At 38.7% G+C, this 24,068-nt stretch overlaps 1 protein-coding gene across 1 annotated transcript; it reads left to right on the top strand.

Moving 5' to 3' along the window:
- The first annotated feature begins 693 nt into the window (after positions 1 to 693).
- LOC139730701 (protein dispatched homolog 1-like) lies at positions 694 to 24,068 on the top strand. The gene is made up of 6 exons (XM_071641567.1): positions 694 to 796; positions 5,665 to 6,337; positions 11,989 to 12,112; positions 12,647 to 12,884; positions 13,902 to 16,348; positions 23,970 to 24,068. Exons 1-6 carry the CDS (start codon positions 694 to 696, stop codon positions 24,066 to 24,068), a joined length of 3,684 nt encoding a protein of 1,227 aa, XP_071497668.1.

Below are 24,068 nucleotides of genomic sequence, written 5' to 3'. Positions count from 1 at the left end.
ACTTGTATGACTCTTCAAAGAAGTAGACAGAAATAGGCAAAGGAAATAAGACAGTTATTTGTAATGTTCTGGTAATCTTCATAGAAAGAGAAAAGATGAAGGAGATGTGATTGATTTATGAGCAAAGAGGGCAGTGGGACTGTGGTAAATGCGATAGTTCTGAAACGAGAATGCAGCCTAGGAGATTCCACAAGTCAAACATATCTTACGTAATATTCAAATCGATGACGCAGGCATATTGCATTCGAAAGTAAGACAGTACGAACATATACGAGAATGGAAAGAAAAGTTCGTTCACTCCGCACGCCCCTCCCACCCTGAGCCTATGAACAGACAAGAATGGAGATCCGACCTAAAAAATCAATACATGTACCTTTAGGAGCTGGGGGAGGAATAATCTCGACAAAAAAACCTCTCACACTGGGCACACGGTATAATCCTGATGCACATGAGGGAGCATTTGCGAATTGGTGTCATACTCTTTTAGCACTGATAATAAGGATTTTCACTTCTAGCCGGTGAACATTATGCCTTTGGTGTATGACAGGGGCCACTTCAATCCATCTTTGCAGTATTTTAATTCAATTTGTATGTTTCATTTTTCGGCAATAACTCTGGCTCAGCCGAAGTTACTTTCAACATCCGATTCGCCGGTTCTCCCTTTCAGTGTCGTACGACAGGTCCTATCTCGACATGTTCATTTACCAGAAAAAAGAGTCGACAGCGATCGTTAACTACGTATCTCGTTTCTACACGAATAGTGCTTACGAGGACGACAACATCATATTCACAGGAGGTAAGTTCTCACAAGTCGTTCACATTTTGATATACATGGTCAGCTTACAAATAGTTCAGTCGATTTCTTTTCCTTTTTTTATGCCTCCGCCACAAAGTGGTGCCGGAGGCATTCTATGTTTTCGGGTTGTCCGTCCGTCCGCATTCGTTTACGCGATAACTTTAGTAATATTGAGTGGAATTTTACCAAACTTGGTCCAAGTATAAGTATGATGGGGCAATTACTTGATTGAATTTTGGGTGAAATCGGCTCAAGGCTAAAAGTCAAAGGTCAAGGTCAAATCATGAAATTGTATCTGTTTACGCGATAACTCAAGACTGGATCAAGCAAATTTCATCAAACTTTGTCCGAGGGATGATGTATGATGGGACAATTACTTGATTAGTTTTTTAGTGAAATCGGACAGAGGTCAAAGGTCAAAGATCAAGGTCAAATTCTAAAATGTATCTGTTTACGCGATAATTCGAGACTGGATGAAGCAACTTTCATCAAACTTGGTCCAAGGATGACGTATGATAGGGCAATTAATTGAGTAGTTTTTAGTGAAATTAGCAAGAGGTCAAAGGTCAGAAGGTCGGGGTCAAATGCTAAAAAATGTTTGCTATTCCCCCCATATTGATAGTACATTGTACTAAACACCTGATGGGAGAACAATGCATTATGGCGGAGGCATACCAGTCGCCATAGCGACATTTCTGGTTAAGCCATGGATCTTGTGCTTCTTGCTCGCCAAGTTTTAAACTCCCTTTGTTTGTATCGTCATGCATTTTCCCTCCTTAAAGGACAAATTCACCTTCATAGACATGTGGATTAAATGAATGCAGCAATATTAGTAGAAACACAGCTGTGTGAGTTTGAGGAAAATCGGACAATCCGTTCAAAAGTTATACATTTTTGAAGTTTCTGCTCAATCACTGCTGGATGAGAAGACTACGACAGCTTATGATGTGTAGAACGATATAAATAAATGTAAAGAAAATATTCAACATATTTTCACTTTTATCGCATATGAAAAGGACATTTGACTTGCCTCTTTCAGAAGGCAGGGGGAAATATTACCCTCAACATATGTCAGTGACAAGTCGAGGAAATGTGCATTTTTTCCAAAATAATATTTTGTGAAATTCTCTTTATATTTTCCTTATATTGTTCTAACGGATGTGACATCATACAATAGTAGTCTTCTCATCCAGCAGTGACTGCGCAGATACTTTAAAAAGTTCATAACTTCTGAACTGATTGTTCCATTTTCCCTAAACTATCACTGATGTCGGATGTGTTCAACTAACATTGCTGCATTCACTCAATCAATTATGTATATGAGAGGTGGACTTGTCCTTCAAGTGAGGAAAGTTAGTTGTCCTCAGCAATTATCTATAATTGTCATCAACCGGATTTTCTTGACACCACTGCTGCTTTGAAATGTTTTCAAACCCACTTCCATGTAGCATACAGACACGTTTATAATGTGATCTCTTCCATGATCTCACTTCCTCGTGCACAGTGGCGGGGCTTTAACATTGTACTCAGTCTCAGTTGTCGTGATGGATATTCAGCGATAAAGACAGCAGAGATACATTTTCAAAATCATATCGCTCCATTTTCTCAGTCCTCTCATTCGGAGGCGTCCACCCCCACAATTTGGGCGCCTGGAACTATCCATTCCACAGGTGTGTCTAAAAAAAGAAAGCGATGAAAAAAAAAGGGGAAACGATTGTAAAAATGCAAACCGCTTTCATGCGTCCTTGTTTGAGTAGACTTCTCGACAGGTTTCCCTTGAATTGCATGAGGGATAACGGTTTGTCGTAGCTCGGCTCAATTTTGGTGCGTCCTTTGTTACAACCAAGGCCCATTGTATTTGGCGTTCCGTTGCTTCCGTATGCGTTGTCGACTCTGATGTTGCTTGTGTTTGCTGTAATTTTACCAATATCTGTATCCTTCTCATGTATGCTGATATAGTTGCAGCGTGTACTCCTGGTTTCCATGTATTTCGCAGCTGTAAAAATCAGCCTGTCGTCAGGAAAATAATATCCCACCCCAAGGAGACACTCTCAAAACAAAGAAACAAGAAAAATATTACACGGGGTACAATTTGAAAAAAAAAACACACACACATTAATATGAGTATTGTAAAGATCCCATCTGACTGAAAATCTAGTGATTTTGGTTTGGGTTGATTTGGTAGCATAAAAAAGTCATGAAAATCATACCCATATCAGAATATTATACGCATTTGTCAGTATTTTTATTCATTTTACATGCTGGGTGATCACAAAGCACATAACAGAAATAGACAGAGAGAGAGGAGAATTAACAATAGAAGATGGAAGAGGGAGAAAGAAAATGGAACGAGACACCCAAACTGCAGTGGAGTGTGGATGCGTAAGAAGGAGATATACTAGGGGTGTAAGACGACATGTTTACCTGGAAAGGTGCCAGTAATTGTGCCCCTTGCCAGCTCGACTCCACCCACTGGAGCCAGTTTGGTGCGCCCAACTCCAGCTAAGGTCGGATGTACATTGTGTGGATTGTCCGGGGAGATGGAAAACATGCCGTAAGGACCAATGTCCCAATCTATTTTATCATTCTTGTATACATTTATTCATTTTATAAAAAAATTGATATGAACAATTCGCGGGGGAAATGGTTATTGAAGTCTTTGCAAGCTTGTCTCGTTTTTGATCTTCCTTGATGATGAAGCCCATTAGACTGACATCAGAGATAACCTAAAGTCACTTGACGTATGCGGAATTTTGAATTTCTTTTTCTTTACTGTTTACCAACACTGCTAATACTGTCGTCTGCACAAGTTAGAGAAGGTTAAGGTCATGACTCCTTGTTTCGCGATCGTCAATGCTTTTTACCTTGCAGGGTCAAGAAATGGTCTTCTGGGAGCATGGGAGTAATGAAGCGATGGACGATGTTCAATAATGTTTCACTGACTTATGAGCTACAGGCTGCATATCATGTGACTGGTCACGTTCCATGTAGATCATTTCCTTAATGGATCCTGTTTAGAGGAGCCATCGAGCTGTGACAAATCGAAAAATCAAATACGCTTCATATAATTTTCTTCAGTCAGTCACATTGTCTTCCACTGTATAGCTAACAGTAACGAATGACCAAGAAATCCTCCAATCACGTGTTGACCTGACTTTGACACGTACGTGGGACTTTGGAAATAATTTTGCAGGAGATACTCTTCTAAATGCATGTGAACAATTTTAACATAGTACCCAAATAAAGCCAACTAGCCAAAGATATTTGTAATATCTGAAGGGGTCATGCTCAATAGTCATTATCTGTGAACAGCGTCAGAAACATCAAGGCATTTCAAGCACGCTGATATTTCTAGCCGATATAGTGAACAATCAAACAAAATGAACAAACAAACACAAGGTGTAGTGTTTGTGCAAGACGATATTCTGGTTGTAACACCAGACAAAGAAAATGATGAGTGGAGTGTACGTCTTTATGCATGACGTTGGGGCTTATTATGCTTTTAACCTCCACGTCGGATTTGTGTTTAAGAGCACAGAGATTGTAGGTCTACGTCGTTGTCTGACCATGTTATTGCTTTCATCTTATGTCGGTTCACAGACTCTCATTCTCAGACAGCTCTATTTTTTTCTTTCTCGAGATGTTTTATTCTTTCGGTGGTGTAGAGTTCTCCTATGGACTTCGTTTTGTGAATGGTTGTATGGAGGATGGGTTTGCTTGTATCACGCTGATGATAGATATACCTTTGATATCATTCTGTCTTGTCTCATCACGTAGCCGACTTTAAATAGTAATGAAGTCAAAGTGTTGACTATTTATCTAGAGATGATGGAAGTCTAATGTCATAGTTTTCTCATCAGACGTTTCCCTATAATCCTGACCATGCGTATAGTTAATTTGTGTAGTCCACTGATCGAACGCACGGACAGAAGATGCTGATATTGGGCGAAATCATGAGAGTTGCGGAAAGTTTGGTGGTATTGCGTGTGGTGCTGAGTTGAGATGGGGAGGTATATGCCCCCAAAACTTGCCCGTTGGAGCAATGGGTCCGAGATGACAATGTTTTCATACACATATAGTCGAGCTGGTAACAGTAATTGATCAATTCCGCATTGGCGAGACGCGGAAATGAGCATCTCAAACGACAAAGCCCAATTGTAATATGTCTTACACACATCGTCACTATCTCTGACATAATATCAGAATTAATGTATGTCAGAATTCATCACCGTTCGTACTTTTTATAATCAAATCTTGTATAAAGGCTTTATAATAAGTAATGACAAAAAATAATGATAATTACATCGAGGAAAACAGGTACCGTGTCTGTATGCCTCGAGGAAAACGATTTAAATAGTTGACGGTGTATTAACATCGTCTTGCCGTCCAATTCAGTATCATCCGTAATTCCATATGATCTCATGAGAAAGAATTTCATGAATTATTATGACATACAGCATTTCTTATTCAATGTGTTTTCGTTTCATTTTATAATCTCCTAGCAGTAATGTATCTTAATAATATCATTCTTCAGACTTACTCACTGAAAACACGATGAAATGGCATATTAAATGTTTGCGTTGAAAGTATGCTTCCGGTTAGTTAACGCATCTACATTTGAATAAAAACACAGAAAACATGTTTCTAGCTGTGCATCTCGTGCTGTTTGTTTTAGTTATCTGTCATTACGTTTGGCATTTTACATACTAGTAATCTCAATACATGCACCCTGATAACTTTCTGACAAAGTAACAGTAAACGATAATTATTCCCCTTCACAGTTATATGTGTGTCTCATTGCGCCAGTAAGTACAAGATAATAATGACATGAAATTTTGCACGTTCTTTTCTTTTCACGCAAACCTCAGACTTGAATCGGCAGACGTGGGAAGGGAAAGGCTTCGTCGTCGTTAGTGAGCACAATGGGGTGAACAAGGACACTGTGGAAAGAAGTTCGCAGACCACCAGGAGCGAAAAGTCCCTGAGACATACCAAATCAGATGGCAAGTACGCCAAGTCGAGTGGACTACCCTTACAGGGCAATGAACGTCATGTACCCGTCAACGGGCTGCTATTCGAAGACAGTCGACGAATTGACTATCATCTTCCTTACCCTTCACCAATGAAACACGCCCTAACAAGAGGTATGGTCCCTTTGTCAGGCTCGGGTATTTCCCTGCCAGAATCCCTGAACGCCAGAATCTCCACATCATTGAGCAGCATTCCCTATGCATACCGCGTCAGTGAATTTCATCCAGACGATCAGGATGTAACTCTCGAGGCAGTAGACATCATGAAGGATGAGGTCAACAGTACAATGTCTCATCGAGACGGTGTTAGTGGGAGAGTTGAGAGATTACCCTTACCAGATAGTAACTACTACTGGATGCAAGAAGTTCCGACCGTAAGTGGTAACATCTCTGGTTCCACTGGTTTCCATGACGCCCAGAAGAAGAGTCTTCAATCGACATCTGACGAGATGAACTGCGAAAATACAGAAAGATCGAAAACTCTTCCTGAGCCGAATGGATTTCGTTTTTGGTAAGTGCTCATTTTTTGTCTCATGTCGTGGCAGTTTTAACTGCTTTTTACAACAGCCACGCCTAATGTAGTTCCTCCCCACGCCCCATCTTCCACAGAAACAAAACAAAACAATGCAAAAAGAAGAAATGAAACAAAACTGTTGAATAGCTTCTAAATCCATCCCTTGCTCCCCCCCAAAAAAAAAGTAAGACAGAGTGAGATGCACAAACATTTATAGATATTGATATAAAACAAGTAATGTCTCCGAACAAGATCTCTGATTAAGATCTAATATGCTTGATAGTTTATCCTTTTAATGTTTAGATTATAGAGTGTCACGGATGATTTCTTTTTCGCTGACAGAAATCATCGTTATTGTAGGAGCTTTAAAACGCGTCTAATCAAGGCAGACACGGACCATTGCATTGAAATAAAGGTCAAACCCTGTGGAGACAGAAGAGAGAGAGAGAGAGAGAGAGAGAGAGAGGAGAGGGGGGAGGGGGGGGAGAGAGAGAGAGAGGGGGGGGGGGGGTAGGGGGAGGGGAGGGAGGGAGTTGTCCTTTTAATTCACCTCAATATCTTTAACTTCCTGCCAAGACAGTGCCAGTACATTGTGCTGGACTGACATGGATCAGTACAGTGCACTCCCCTTATAACGAAGTCGTCGAGACCGGTAGTTTTTTTTTTTTTCTGTTATATCGGAATTTCGTTATAACTGAACAGTTTGTTATGATGAACACGCGCAAACCATGCGGATATTGTATGTTGTTAATAAGATACCCATCACACACTGAAAAGCAATGTTAAATGCAATGCTATCTCATCAATTTCATTTCAATTTCACATTTAAGAGAGAGCACTATGTTGTTTGTACTTTCATGCTTAGTTTGGAAACTAAATGCAGAGATGCTCTCTGGTCATTCTGCTATGTAATTTCTTGAGCGATCCGCTTTCCGTTATAACGGATCGCATTCTTTTTTTTTTCTTTATCACTGGCACTGGAAATAGCCTCGTTAAAACGAGAATTTCGCTATAACCATGTTCGTTGCAAGCGACTCTTGCACCATAGACATTAATAATGAAATTCTGGTACCTGAATTTTAACTTTGTTGCAACGAATTTTCGTCATAACTGTGTTCGTTGTAACGGAAGTGCTCTGTAAAAGATCGATGTTGGCATCCTTATCCCCTCCCTTACCATTTTAACCTACGGCAGAGTTTCACGCACTGATTATTGGTTGTTGTTGTTTTTTTTTTTTGTATTTCTATAAACCCAGTGAAAGCTGGTCATCTGCATAATTGATAGGGCAAATGAAAGCAAGTTTATTCAGGCATATCAGTCAACTCCACTGAATTTGTACATTTTATTTTTTAAATAAGTCCACATTTTCCTTCCTATGCGATGAGACGTCATCAACAATGCATTGAATAGAGAAAGAATCCTGAGGACGAGACGAGAAAGTTTTAAAAGAAACACATTCGAAAATGTTTCCCTTTTCCTACCTATGAAAATGCTCGAAAATCAGGAATTTTTGCCGATGTTTAAATTGAGTTTCTGGGCTGTCTCTTTAGATAGACTTGAACCTTTATCTTGATGGTTTGTAATGGCCGAGATCATACATTACTGCACCTGTAGCTGGGTTGGTTTGTTTTTCATTTCTTGAATTGTATTGTAAAAGTAAACAGAGAACACCCCCCCCCCCCCAAAAAAAAAAAAAAAATATATATATATATATATATATATTAACAGGAAGGAGATAATTTCTTATTTACCGGTTGCATCCATGCCTGTGAGATGTGTACAAATTTTCTATATTACTGCATGGTTCGCATTCAACGCATTTTCATCGACACTTTTAAGGCAATATTTTTGTTTGTTAAATCCCTTTAACGCTTTTCAAATGCTTGTGTTATTGTGTGTGCATATGATATAATACAGCACAATACCGGCATTTATGATATCGCCTTAATAATCATATTCACTTTATAACCGTTTAACACATGTATGATTTGAATTTAATGAAAAATGAATTAGAATGGAATTGACATGATTCTACAAAAAGGGGGCATTATCGCTGACAATACACCACAGTAAAATTAGCGCCTGTACCTCTTTGTCTGCCTAACTCCCGACCGTAAGTCTGACTCTACTTGGACCGGCTTCGTATGTGTCTTCATGGTCTTAGGCATACGTGAATTTTTTTTCTTGCGTTGCTCCTCTCGAAATACAATGCGTTGACCAAACACGTGCTAGCTTACAAGGCGTACAGGGAGAGCGAGCGTGAAGCATCCTTGTGTACATGAAGGGGAAAGAATTGACACACCAGATTAGCCACAATAGTGCCAGGAAATACCATGGCACAACTCACTATTGTTTGGGAAAGGTGTGTTTGTGTGAGGATGACCGCTCCCTGTGAACACACTTTCTTTCTAGCTTAATGCCCGCAGACATGCGTTACGAAACTTCTTACATTTTTTTTTCCTTTTGCGTAATGTTAGTGATATTTCCAATGTGATCAGAAATGTAAAAAAAAAAAACCCAAAAACGTAAAACCGCTGACTAATTCGCATTATGGTCACATACGTCTTTTTTACCCTCGTCTGTTGTTCAGACACATCACACTTTTCACACTCAATATAACGCAACAGTTTATGAATTTTTCTGACATCCGATTTGTTGAGTTGTCATTGGTCTGCTTTTTATGTGGATTGTCAAACGACAACATGTAACATGTCAATGCACTGGTATATACACTTAACTTATAGCACTGCGTCACGAATGGTCATGTTTTCCTCCACAATTCTTGCGACAACATGCAAAAAAAAAAGCATAAGTGTTTTTGACAGATGCAGAATGATTGTGTGCATGCTAGGGAAGGTATAACGTCAGGGTTGACAGTCAGTCGCGATTTGAGACTAATTCCTCGTGGTGCCTAGAATTGCCAGCTACACGAGATGCAGATAATTAACCATTCAAGGTCAAAAGTGTAAAAATATCAATCGACTTTGGATAAAATCATGTTCAGAGCGTGAACATAATGTGAACGGCTCACTGTGGACTTATAATGTATTTGTATCTAATATGTGAAGGGTTTGATTGCAAAACTGGTTTAGCGTCAATTTTGTTAAAATTTTGAGTTAGTCCATTTTCAGAGCAAAATTGAACCTTTCAAGTGATACCTAGCTCACGCGTTACATTACAAAAAGTATTATTAAGGTCACGATTTAAAAATTCCACATTTTTCTCTTTTGTTTTGATTTTAGTAGCTTTATAATCGCAAATATATCATATCAAATCAAATATATCATATCAAATCAACAAAATTGGAGTCACCTCGTTTTGCCATCAAACTCATATTTTATAATATAACTTGTATATTATACAAGTCTGTATGTGTGTGTGTATATAAGCCACATATACATAATTATGAAATATGCTAAACTTGCCTGTAAGAGTCTCATCATCCAGATTCGGATTCAGCACCCCTAAAATAGGGTAAACTCATCAAATATAGTTTCCAGACAATACCCGGGTTTATAGTTAAATGTGTTATAGTCTCCACACCAGGTAATCAACCAAGGCAACGAATAAGAGCATATGGCATCCGATGATTAAACGTTCTTTGAATAGTTTGATAAAAGACAGATTTATGCATGCCCTTAACCCTACATGTTCAGTGGGACATCTCAACTTTAGTCCACTGCATCGGGCATTATTATTTCGCAAAGGCTACGACCTTTCCTATTAAATTCATCTTTCATAACTTTTCCTCTGCTTCCCGCACATTTCTGTACTACGTTCGTAGGAGTTGGACGTGCTGTTTGACTTTCGGATTATAATGACGGATAAGATACTCATCAGAATTGCTTGTCATGCATTCCCTGTAGTGCGTTATTCTCCTGCAAAGCAGTGTTTATTTCAATAAATCAATGACATTTCTTATCTATTGATGAAATGTCCTTCCTATTTCTTTCCAGCAGTATACTTTCAGTAAGGAACAATATCTGTGTATTTGAAGCAGTACTAAGCTGGTATATTCTACCCCAGCAACAGCGTTCAGTGCCCCTGAAGAGCTTTCAAATCAAAAGACCTTAAAAAGCATGGAATTTTGAAAATTCCTACTCACTTTCCGTTAAGCTGTCTCATCTGTCACGGTCGTTGCGTTATGAAAGCACCTTGGATACAGCCTTGTCTTCATTCATTTCATGAGTGAATCACGAGAAAACGCCTGGCGATATTTCCAAATAAAGAATGGTTGACCTTAATGACAAAATTTTTCATTTCAGTCATCTCTTATTGAAATCTCACAGCAATTTTTCCTAAGAAAAAATAGAATGACGTCACAGACACACTGCCTCCGCCCACACACAGGAATGCGTTGTAAAGAATTAATCTTTTCCACGAAGGCTTTTTCTGATAACGCAAAGAGAGAGAGGGAGAGTGAGAGATGTGAATAAAACGCATGTACAGTCTGTTTTGTTCTCCCTGAATTACTTTTTCTTTCTTCACGAGGATATATCATTTCTACATATGGTGCTGTTAAATGTGCCAGTCACAAATCATCCAATCTCTGGAAAAGATAACATAATTTCTTCTTTTTTTATGAAAAGGCCCCGTACACTTTCCTTACACATGTTACTGACGTAATTATGTTGAGGGTGATAATTCCCCTTCCTACTGGGAAAGGTAAAGCAAAGTGCTCCTTCATTATGCAAACAAAAATGAAAATATGATGAAGTTTCTTCATGATTTCTTTATATCGTTGTTTTACTATGACCTCACGAATTGCTGTAGTCTTCTTATCCAGTGGTTAGCCAATAGTACGAGTATATTGAGGGAGGTAGATAATCATCTATAACCGCGCTTCTCAGCCGGTTGGCCGCGATGTCGGCAATAAGTAAAAAGCTTAAAAAAAATCGATCTAGTTCTAACTGGGGCTCAAAACAATAATTATGGGAGCCAAAGTGTGACCTGGATTGAAAAAGGTTGAGAAGTATGGATCTAGAACAAGATGATCACTGTAATACCATGAGGGAATTAACCATTGGCTGCAAGATGCTCTTTTATATATAACGTGATTTTCACTTACTATTTGTTTAGTCTAATTATTCTATAACATCTAACTTTCTATTTGTAACCTCCTATTTCTTGTTCTTTGTTTTCCATTTGTTTTTTTTGTGTGTGTATGTGTGGGAGGGGGAGGGTGTCAACGCACTCGGCGCATCCCCTATCCCTCCGAAATATACACACTGTGCAAAAAAGTGCATTTTTTAATGTTTACTTTCACTGTATTTCGTGCTTCGAACATTGTGAATATAGATAAAATTTCAATGTATCGGTAAAAGCATAGTTTCAGATGCAGGGTGAGATTCATCTGCATAACTCCACTACAAGAACTGATAAACGTGTTCACATGACAGTCTCGTAGTCTGATATAATTACCTCTTAACTGATCATGCACATCTAGAATTCTAATAATGGAAGTATGCAAATAAATGTATGTGAATAAATATATACAGTATAATCTTTTAGGCAACAAAACGAAGAAGTTCGATATTTTGTTACCAAGTCATGAAATTTGCACAAGTACTAGTTATAAAATTTTGGATGTAAATTGACCCAAAATTGTGTTCTTAATCTTCACTCGTTGTTTGTCTTGGTACATACAGGTACGCAAAGTTCCTCGTTCGCTTCCCTGTGTCATTCTGCGTCCTCTTGTTTGTTCTTACCGTCGCTGCTGGCGCTGTTTCATTTCTTCTCAACGATCTGCCTTCGTTCGACGACCCACTCAAGGTAAGGACTTGACTCTTGGCAAGTTTTACTCCTCCTTTATCTGTCTCATAATGGGAAGGCCTGACACCATAGCGCTGAGACTGTAACACTGAATTTTTTTTTTCAGATCCAAGACCTACGTGCTCACGAAGAAATTGTAGTCATAGTGAAATTGTTGACCGTTATGCCCAATAATTGGTACAATTCTTCCTGTGTTTGTACCTGAAGAGACTCCAGTTTGGCCATTGAATCTTGTGTACATGTATGTCGCAAATTCACGTGTGACACATGCTTAACTATTTTCCTGTAAAATTCCGAAAAGGAGGGGAAAACGAAGAGGCAATAGTGAGCTGTACTTAAGAGGAAGATAAAGATATTTTCATGAAATGAAATATCTGTGAAACGTGAGAAGACATGTTAGGGAACAACAAACTGCTATTTTGATATCAATGGTGATAGTCTGCAAGTCGAAATAAAAAGTCTTTGTCAACTTGGAAATGAGAGATAATGCACAATCTTTAGTCTTTGGTTTTCTATCGATATGCTTGATTGCAGGGCTTCGAGTCTCGACACACTCTGATCAGTGATCGCACGGCCGGTCTAGAACTTTTCTTCAGTCATCAAGACGATCCAAACTTCCACGTCGCGTCTCATCATGGCATTGCGTCCAATAGAAGTGCGACTGGTGCCCCTAACGAGACATTGCCTACTTCTCCACCAGACAACAGCGGTTCGATTAATACTAGCCCGCCAGCGAGTAATGACAGCTCTCTTCTCTCCTGTGTACCTCAAGGTAGGAAAAGGAATGTACCCACTGAAAAAAGCAAACCAAGCCGAAGTTTTGTTTGTAAAAATGGACCAATAGCAAAGAACGAATATGAAGGAAAAGCAATTCCTTTCCATTTTGAATTTAACTTTAGTCTATAGAGTGCGTTTTTAAGCAGTTTCATTAAAAGGTTATATTTTTTCCATTTAATTGTCAATTATCATCAAGTATATCAGAAGCTTTTGGGACGCAGAATATGTATATAGGTTTTTTGCTTTGTAAATTGGTATTTTCATTATAATTGTGATCATTATCATTATTATTATTATTATTATTATTATTATTACTGTCTTTGCGGTGGAAGATGTAGTTGATAAATGCAACAAAAGAGAAATTAAAATGCTTATGCTGCTGTTGTTATTTTTCTTTAGAAGCGTGCAGAAGTTAATAGTCATACAAGTATAACTTCCTCGTTTTTAGGTACGATTTTGATAAAACCTAAACCACTCTTTTTTTATTATTATTGTTATACTCTATGCATAACGACCCCCGACACTACCCATATCGTGGTGTTGAGTTCTCTGTAAATGGGAACGACTGAACCGAATGAAATGGCCAAAATGCATGTTAGAATGCAAATTAGCTAGGGTAAATAGACAGAAATCGGAAAAGGCAAGACTGAATGTCAGAAACAAGGACATTTCAGATTTATGATTCTTTATTTCCAATGTTTTAAGACGGCGATCCAGAAGCAATATTCAATGAATTGACCAAGTTACTATATCATTTTCGAATATACAGAATAAATTGCATTATCGACAACTGGTTAACCCTTCTATACTGAAAGTAGAATTCAATTGGCCGCCAGAGGCATTTTAGTACAAACAAATGTTCACTTAAACCATGTACTACTTTGTAAAGTCCATGCCACCAGCCAAAGTTGATCATGTTCAAGATACAGCCTTTTGATGTCAGAATGTTACAGTGCTGGCCTGTGTTTCTTAATATCAATCTTTATTCTCTCCATTGTTTTGCTCTCTCCAGTATCACTGTCCAGAAATCTTCGCATCGTCTTCTCCAGACTGCGTAGTGGGGATGAGCTATTTACTGCTGATGCCTTCCATTCTATGTGCAGTCTCTACGACCAGCATGTCAATGACTCCTCGCTACTTAGCACTGTGGCCCAAAACTGCGAACCCGTCTCGCTCGGTCAGATCACAGCCGCCATCAAGGACAAACCCTCGTGTTTTGACGTCACTGCAGGCGACGTCGATGACCTGAAAGCTCTCCTTCGCCGTTGTGCGCCACATTACAGCGACCGATCCTTGTCCTACGACTGCTCACCTGTATCATGTCCAACGGTTCCGAGAGAATGTTTGCAAACGAACGCTGTCTTTAATATCTTCCATTACCTCCTACCGTCTGAATCGGCTTCTGTCATAGCACACGGTGACTTTCTGCTGCCTTTCACGTTGATGATTACGCCCATTTCTGGATATAGCGATTTGACCAAGACTCTCATTCTCAACAATATTCAGGGGCATGACCTGAGGGATAACGTAACACAAATCAGAGCTGTTGGCAGCCAGCTCAAATTCGACCTTCTATCAAACTACCTGGTTACAGATATGAAGTTCATTGCATTTGGGGTTGGTCTGATTGTTTGCATCATTTGGCTTTATACTGGGTCGTTCTTCGTTACAATCATGACCATAATTGACATCGCTATGTCATTAGTCGTGTCGTATTTTCTGTATGTCATGGTCATTGGGCTTCCTTTTTTTCCATTCCTTAACGTCCTCGCCAGTGTCCTGCTTCTAGGTATAGGCGCAGATGACACTTTTGTGTACATTGACATTTGGAGGTCTTTACGCAAGAGACACGGCAAGAAGGAGGAGCTCATGGTGGTAGTTCTTCACGAGACGCTCCGTCATGCTTCTGTCACCATGTTTGTTACGAGTTTCACAACCTCTTCCGCTCTCTTTTTTAGCGTTACAAGCTCCATCACCACCATCAAATGCTTTTCGGTGTACGCAGGCTGTGCTGTACTCGTCAACTTCTTGTTCACCGTCACTTGGCTCCCTGCCATTGTAATAATTGAGGCCAAATACTTTGAAAAATGTTGTCGAAGAGAAACACCTAAATCACAAATTACTGTCTTCCGTAAAATTCAGAAAAGGGTTAAGACTGCAGCGCGCTTCATTTTTGAGGAAATGATACCGAAGTTGGTTTTCAAGTTAAGCTACCTTTGGATTGTGCTCTTCATTTTAATCGGTGTTGGCGGTGGGTGTGCCATATTTGTTTACCCGAAACTAAATCTTCCATCCCATCCTGAATTTCAAGTATTCGTCTCCTCTGATTACCTTGAACAGTACGATCAAGTCTTTAAACCTGTCTTTGATTTTGAACGCGTTGCTCAAAACAAGATGCCGATCATGTTTCTGTGGGGTGTCAAACCCAAGGACAATGGTAATCAGTGGGACCCAAATGACAGGGGGTATCTTGTATTAGATGATTCCTTCAACATATCAGCCCCGCAATCACAAGAATGGCTTCTACAGTTCTGCTCCTCAATAAGAAACCAGTCATTTTATTCCGAGGAGGACACTACCAATGATTTTTGTTTCATCGATCTTTTGAAATCAATGATGGAGGGTCCATGTTTCAGTCCGGTCGTGGGTGCAGATGTTTTTCCTTGTTGTAACCAGCATGAATTTCCTTATGACAGTGCGCTATTCGAACAGTGCTCAGCTGTTCTTCTGTCCCAACGAAATCTGGAGCAGGCTGCTCGTTTCGGGGAAGACGATAAACTCAAAGGATTGTTGCTGTCATTCACAAGTACCACTGGCTATTCCTTGGTCTATGCAAGTATTGACAATTTTTATTCCACAGTTGATAATTGGGGCCAGGAAACAATGAATGAGGCTCCCGAGTCTCTTGCCGGAGGTTGGTTTGCCAGCTTCACAGAAAACCAACTATTTTATTTCGACCTTCAGCACAGTCTTGTTACCGGGACACCCTTCTCCATTGGCATGTCCCTTGGCGTAGCAGCCCTCGTCCTTCTTCTCACCACGTGGAATATCTTGATCACACTCTATGCTATGTTGTCCATTGCGGGTACAGTGTTTGTTACAATTGGTACCTTAGTCTTCATGGGTTGGGAACTAAATATTGTGGAGTCCACAGTGATGACCCTTGCAGTAGGGCTGTCTGTGGATTTCACGATTCATTATGGCGTAGCATACAGGATCGCGCCGGCTGGTGACCGCATCTCCCGCTCCACGTACGCAGTTAAACAACTAACGTCTGCCATATCCACTGCGGCACTTTCCACCTTTGTCGCAGGTGCATGCATGCTTCCAGCCACTGTTCTTTCATATCAGCAAATCGGCGTTTTTTTAATGTTAGTAATGACGGTAAGTTTAGCCTATTCCACCCTCTTTTTTATGTCTCTCTGCAGGGTGATTGGCCCCGAAAATAACTGCTTGCAAGTAAACCTACAAAGCAGAAAAGACCACTCTTGTTGCAGTGGGGTAAATGAAAATAGGCGCATGGGGAAAGAAGTAAAGCCATCTTACACTTTCCAATATTCCGACAGTAATGTGAACACGAAAAAAAGGTGATTTGGGGCTTTCACAGCAGATGCTTAAAAGAGCAGTAAAGACATCGATCCCTGGTATAGCGACGATTTTCCGTCGGGGTAGGAAATGAAGCTACTTGACTACTCCTTCCTCAAATCTGCAACCCTGGAGTTCTGATATGGTGATTCTTCATGGAACTCTATTCTTTCAAATGAATTCTACATTTCTAATGGAAGTTACAAATATTTCCGCTTAAGTACTATTGTATATATTTTTGCCATGAGAAAACTGTTCTTGCACCGAACAAAATCTTCGGTACCCATGTTATGACACTGTAGCAATTTTTTTTTTTGGGGGGGGGGGGAGGGAGGGGGTCAAAATCAGATAAAATAGAACTTTCTGAGTGGAGTGAAGCAACCGAGCAGGGCATAGTCTGGGTGGGGTATGTTTGTAAACTTTACTAATTCAAGTTGTGAGAAAAAGCGCCGAAACAAATTACATGATTTCTCATGAAGTAATCAAGTTTGTGAAAATGTAATATCCAGGTGCAGCGACCGAGCGGGGGATGTTGTGTGTTTGTTGGGGGGGGGGGGGATACCGTACTCCCATACGAGGGAGCTTTTGCCTATTTTTTTTTTCTTTTGGAAATCCCACCTTTGGTGGGATATTTGGGAAATTTTAAATCCAAAAAGTAAGACGATTTAGTATTTCGTCATTTGACAATGTTTAGGTCCAACCTGCCAAGGTTATTTAAATCGATGTGATTATTTTTCATTACGAAATCTGCAAATTAATGTACTCATTAGCATTTGGAACTGTGGAGAGAAGTTTTCACATTTTCACAGAGGATGGGGGGGGGGGGGGGGGGGGTAAATACCGAACACCCCCTAGTTACGGGCCCGTACTATCATGTAGGTTTACTATATATGACAGGTACAGAAGTTATTTTTGTTTAGATAAAAGTATAATGTGCTTTAAGCATAATGTGCTATTTACATGATTGTATATCATCAACTCTCCATTAACACTACTAATGTCATACGCAAATTCATTCACATTAACAATATTTGCAGTTTGATCGATGACAATACAGTGCTTCCAATTTATTGTTTAAGTCAAGGTATTGAAATCGTAATACTGATTTTGTTTTAAAAAGTTGATATATTTAGATATCAAAGTCGACGAGAAATAATCTTAGTGCAATATTTTTGTCAATATCTACATTGTAGCAATAGTATATCAATGCCAATGATTTATCGCTGTAGATCACTTTATGGAACTCGATGTTACAAAATGATGTCATATCGATCCTGCTATTTGTGATATTTTAACAGCCAATTCATGCTTGAATTTATGTTTTCCATGTTGTCACTGTTAATATTATTTTTTACAAAGTCAGTTTCCTTTCATGTAAACATTTTGACAGCTTACAGAACATCGACGTCATCTGGGGCTTCATTATATTCGTAGTTTCCGATTTCATATTTGTCTAGTTATCCTTTGATATGCTTGTTGTATTCTTCAGTGTGAAAGTTATTATCATTTCGATCAAACCTTTAACCACAATATACGTCGTTTTTATGTCATATATTGGTCGATTAAGAATTTAAGACATAATGGACTAAAATTTATGTGCGATGTAATAAATCATCTAAAACATGAATGGTTTCAATCTCGTTGTTTGTGTATATGTGTTTGTTTGTGTATTTGGTATGTGGTAATAACTATTGTACGATTTTATACTGACACCTTAATGAAGAAGTCTATTAGCCTGTTTGCGTGTAATGGATTATTAACAGTAAGCTAACTCTACAGATATCGGTTGTTACACTTGTATGTTTCTTGCTTTCAAGTGCTACTAAGTCCAGAAATCACTTGTTGAATTATTTTTTTTTTCTCAATAGGTTATCAACTTTCAAAACTTACCAGATGTAACCGAACAATTATTCGCCAAATACAGGTATTAACCTTATGCAGGTCTGCATTCAAAGTCAAATGTGCCGAATGCAGATTCAATTGCCTCCTCCTTTACACCCGCAGGGAAACCAAAAATGACTAGAAATAAAACAAAATAAACAGTGAACAACACTAACAGGAAAAGAAGTAGCCTACTTCCCAATATCATGGACCTACTATACACTTCTGGATTATGAACAGAAGTCTTTGATCCCATAACGGAGTTGTTAAAAATACACAAGGACACTTACATTGCTCGTTTGTTAATTCAAACACCTCTTTCTGTCAAAAGCGTCACAACATCATTTTAAACATACTTTCCTGCTTTGATCTCATCATGACAGGTATTCTGAATTATAAACAAGACGGCGTTTAAAGAAATCTATAAAAAAAAGTACATGCACAGAGGTTAATAACTCTCTAAAATGAAAAAAAAATGCATGTGCAGTTGTATATATTGGACGATCATTGCTTAACTTATTCTATTTGCCAAATGCACGTACTTTACAAGAGAAAGCGAATATTTTGGCAGGTCAGTTGAGATTTGCAATCTATTTTTTTTTCTTTTTTCGCACATTGTTTTAGAGTAAACATGGCCAGTAAAGGCAGACGACATGTATATCTCACCATTAAGCAACGTTACATTGCGTGTCCGCGCGTGTCCACTTCAGTAATAACTATTTTTAACACAAAAATTGTCATGTTTTTAGGCTTGCTGCTCCCCATCATTGCTTTTCATTCAAATGCAGTTGAGTTTGAAAAGGAACCTCAGCCAAATAAAACCGAAATGAAGGAAACGGTGCTTTTGTCAGTGACGATGCACAATTTCACAATCGTCATTGTCCAGACATCTGAAAGTACTCAGTATGGTATACATGTACGCATAATCGGTTGGTGGCGATGGTGATGAATCAAAGAAAAACCTTCGTTCATATTCCATGTGCGTAGTAGGACCATGATCCTATCATACTTTGTGACGCTTTTGACACGAATAGTTGCATGAATAAATCAAGGAGCGATGAATGTCCACGTGTAGTAGGTATAGCATGATTTTATTAATGCTGCTAGTGCAGCGCATGCAAATAAAGAATTTTCCTCGAAGGTGATAACATGATTGTGATCATGAAATAAATTTTACTAGAATAACAATCTAGAAACAAGCCTAACATGGGAACTGAATTTCTAATACTAACCTACATTCACAACATGGGTTATTGTTGTTAATGGTTAATGGTTGCGCGGGCATGATGGGATGTGTAAAAAGTCAATACTTAGTATACATGCAGTGCGACAAGGTGAAGCATTTAACGGACGTAGCTATAGTTCGAGGAGCTACACTGGTTCTGTTACGGCCGGGACCCCTTTTTCGCACTCTATGTAGGCATAAAGACTTATAATAAAACATATTATGTTGATAGTGACTCTCAGCACTTCCCATTAACATAACCAAACACACACACACACACACACACACACACACACACACACACACACACACACAAAGTGATTCGATCAGCACGACTTCATTCACGAATCCTTGCACCAAGATGCAATTTTGTTGGAAAATATCAAATGAAGTAGGTGTACTAGTTTTATAACGTATACTCAGTATTATGTGTGCTCCAAACATTGTAGAATTCTTTGTTTCCTACGTACTGCAACTTACATTAAAGATGAAGACCCACACTACATTGCACTAAAAAGAGTATGCGAACACTTTTGCTAGCTATACAGATGTTACAGACATGAATGAGATTCAACCTGAAGATACATTTTTTTGTCATTTCAATGCCGTTCACGTGAAACTCAGTATCTAACTTGTCCTAAACAATACCTCTTTGAATTTAGTACAATAAATTCTGGTAATTGTAATCTTCATCAAATCGAACATAGAGGTCGATGTGCTCTTGTGTGGAATGCGTAAAATATCTGTACAAGATGGGCGACCAAAAAAAAAAATAATTTTGGGTCGGACACCTCTGAGAAGCTTTCGGATGTAAGAGCTTTACATTCAGGATCTGCTGAAAGCACGACGAGTAAATAGAGACACTCCAATACAAATCAACGAGTGATAGGACTGTTATGCAGTCGTATTACAACTTGGGGGAGCGATCAAATAGCCCTCATGGGCAACCCTGCTCAAATCCCCAAAGACACATTTCACTCTCAGAGCAGGTCCATTGTGGCTCCACCCCTTATGAACTTGTCTTTGAAATGATGTTTACATGAGCCTTTTTTTTTTTACAATAATCGCCAAGCTCTCAGAATGTATGTTATTGACCGATCAAACACTGCGTTGCCACTGAAGAAGTAAATATCAAAGACATTAAGATAAGATGCGGATGGATAGAAAGAAAGACAGACAGCGACACTAAAAAAAAAAAAGATTTACACTGAGAAAAGAGAGGGAGAGAGAGAGACTACCAAAAAAAGATGAATATAAACACAAATATTCTTTGTTAAATAGGAGGAGCGTTGACAACGCCTTTCTGACATTCTTCAGAGTACTGATCACTTAGTTCGCTCTGCGCGTCTAGAACGAATCGTTGAAAAAGTTTGCTCTGCGCGTCTGGAACGAATCGTTGAAATCTGATGTGGATACCGCCATCAATGACATCGATGTTTCTGTCATCAGGTAAGGAGTAATAATTCTTTCTATTATTCTAAATCAGATCTGGAAATAAACGTTACTTAAATAAACATTGATTTGGAAAATTCTGTTCGAAGCCATCAAAAAAGGGATCGCAAAAAACGAAAAAATGTAACATGCATTAGGAGTCCAAGGTCATAAGACTACGTGAATACTGTAATTCCCGTCGAATCATGTCTTATAGCGTGCGACTATCTGAAGATGACTTGATATGTTATGGCAATATTATTGTGAATATCTTAACAGTATTTGACTGATGTGTTTGCCAATAAACGAACGAATATTAATTGTGTATTTTCATGAACATTACTGATAAACATAAATTGCATCACACGATCATACTGCTCTGCAATCAGAAAATAGATAGCACGAAGTTTATCATGTGGCATTGATCACAATTCAACTCCTATCAAGTGTACGCTTAATGAAAGAAAATTAATGTAACCCCGTTTCATTTCATTTCCATCGAAGGTCTCGCTCATCTACGAGTCTCAGTGAGTGAATAAAGAGCACATGGTACAGTAAGTATCGATTCTTCACTGCTTTCCTATCTCCATGTCATACAGTTTGATAGATAACTGTCACTCTGATAAAAATGTGTAAATCCTACTGTCTTATTGATAATGATAATTTGATCACATATTCCTTTGTATATATTCACATACATATACATATTTATATATGTATGTATATATATATAATATATATATACATATATATATATGTATATAATATATATATATATATATATATATATATATATATACATATATATATATATATATATATACCCTGGCAACGCTAGGGTAATTATAATAGCAGGGCCCTCTGGTAGAACAGTGGCAACACTGAAGAGGCTACCCTGGGTAAATAGGACCATATTATCATTATATTATATATATATATATATATATATATATATATATATATATATATATATACATATATATATATATGTATATATATACATATATTTATCTATTTATCTATTTATATATAGAGTGCGAAAAGGGGTCCCGACCATGTACAGCACCAGTGTAGCTCCTTCATTATTTATATCCAGTGCGAGAAGAAGAGCATTCGTAGACGTAGCTAATGATCAACGTGTGTGTGTTCATTGTCGAACAAAATTGTGGAGAGTATACATGCAACCAACAGAGGTTTTGAAAGTCCGTACCGAACTGCTAACAGTCCTCGATAATTGTTCAAGTTCAAGTTCCGTGAGCATCAATTCATATGCCCCCTGTGCTACATAGAGTCGAGATGAATATGTATAACCCTCGAATTTCTCAACTGTCACCATTGCGTACTTTTTAGAGTCATTCTTTTTTTTATTATTTCACGAAGGAATTGTCTGATGGGCCAATATAAAACCCCGATACCACACTTCCAGCTCACACTTTGCATTCTCTGAGTGTGTCATTCAAAATGGTCACTATTACCGGTACGTTTCATTGACTCAGGCGTTGCTGTTTCCAAAGCCTGGCAATAGACAGTGATAGAAAGATCCATTTCGGATACCTTGTCACGTAGCAATTAGTTTTACCAACATCTTACAACTATCCAAACGGATGACTTTGAGCTATTGGTCATCCGCTTGCACGACTCTTAACAACCTCTTTTTTCAATCTGTGGAAATCACGATTCTCATATCAGGGGTGTTTGGTTTGAATCTAAGATATTCTGATTATAGAGAAGGCTCAAGTCTTGCCTTTCAAGGGTGTGCAATAAACCCTAATTTAGACAGGAGAGCTATGGTAGCAGTAAAAACATCTTCTGCATCTTATTTGCTTTTCCCCACAATGGCTATTATCAAGAAAAACTAAAGCTGAGTTACCCTGTTGCTTGGGGCATCCAAGTACTGACTTTAGTAATTTCATAATTGATCTTCCCGTTCAAATCTGAGCTATTTCCGATATTCTGGATGAATAAACACTTTGTAATATTGACTTGGCAATCTACATGAAGCTAAATATTCTCTATACAAATCAGAGAATGATGAAGATATGCTATAAAATTTTAAATAACGATCAATCATGCCTGTATTGAATTCTAATAGGTCTGAAATGAAGCTTTATCTTTCTGATAAACATACTGTCAAGTTCTTTTTTCGTGATAGCAGTCCAATAACATTTCACTGCTCCAAACTAAAAATTGTCATGTATTTTCTCTGTTCCCACTGCATTACGTTTGTGTCAAAAAATATTCTTAGACAGTGTTGAGCTCGAGCCTCTTGTTAAACAATTGTCTGCAGTCTTAGAATCTACCTCTTATCGCAGGCCGTCGCCGACACCCTGAACTTTGATAGTGTCCATGAAGAGTAAAATTCTCTAGACAGGGGCACTTTTTACAACTTCCCTCAATGGTGACAAAGAAGAACATATCTTATGCTCCGCGGGCATTTGCTCCGTAGATATCATATTTCCAATATTGATCTGCCTTGTTTCCATTGGTAAAACTCCCATATTCAGAGTGTTTGACATCTTTTACTGTCTCTGAATCAGAAGATTCATCAGGTATTGTGTCGCCGTTGCTATCACGCATTACTTCATTAATCCTGACGCTAACATTACACATACTTGACATCAACCACTTATTAATTGCATAGGGGAATTATGAATAGACCTAGGCGCTAGGAAGAAGAATTACTCTTGTATATTTTACTTGCCCCTGCTGCTGCAGTTTTGATACTAAAATGCACCAAACAACCACACATTTATTAGTTATTGTTCTTTGTTGTCTATTACTTTGTTACAGGTGTGAAAATCAACATTCTTGTTGCGCGCCTTCGTGAATTGTGGCTGAGGATGGCGTCGTACCCAACTAGACTGTGCTGTACCGCTGCTTCCCTGGTTCTTCTGCTCCTTTTCGTGTCTCAGGCGACAGGTCAGACTTGTCCTTCCATATGTCTTTGTCTTCCAACAGGGGAACCTGATGCTCCTCCTCGCGTGCTCTGTCAAACCAATTTTCCAGATGGAAGATTACCGGCCGACATATCAGAGACAACGGAAATCTTGGATGTAG

This window comes from Diadema antillarum, unplaced genomic scaffold (assembly GCF_040938485.1).
Source record: "Diadema antillarum isolate AM-2024a unplaced genomic scaffold, OU_Dant_1.0 seq00000329_RagTag, whole genome shotgun sequence".
Classification (NCBI taxonomy): domain Eukaryota; kingdom Metazoa; phylum Echinodermata; class Echinoidea; order Diadematoida; family Diadematidae; genus Diadema; species Diadema antillarum.
This window is presented reverse-complemented; position numbering and strand designations above follow the sequence as displayed.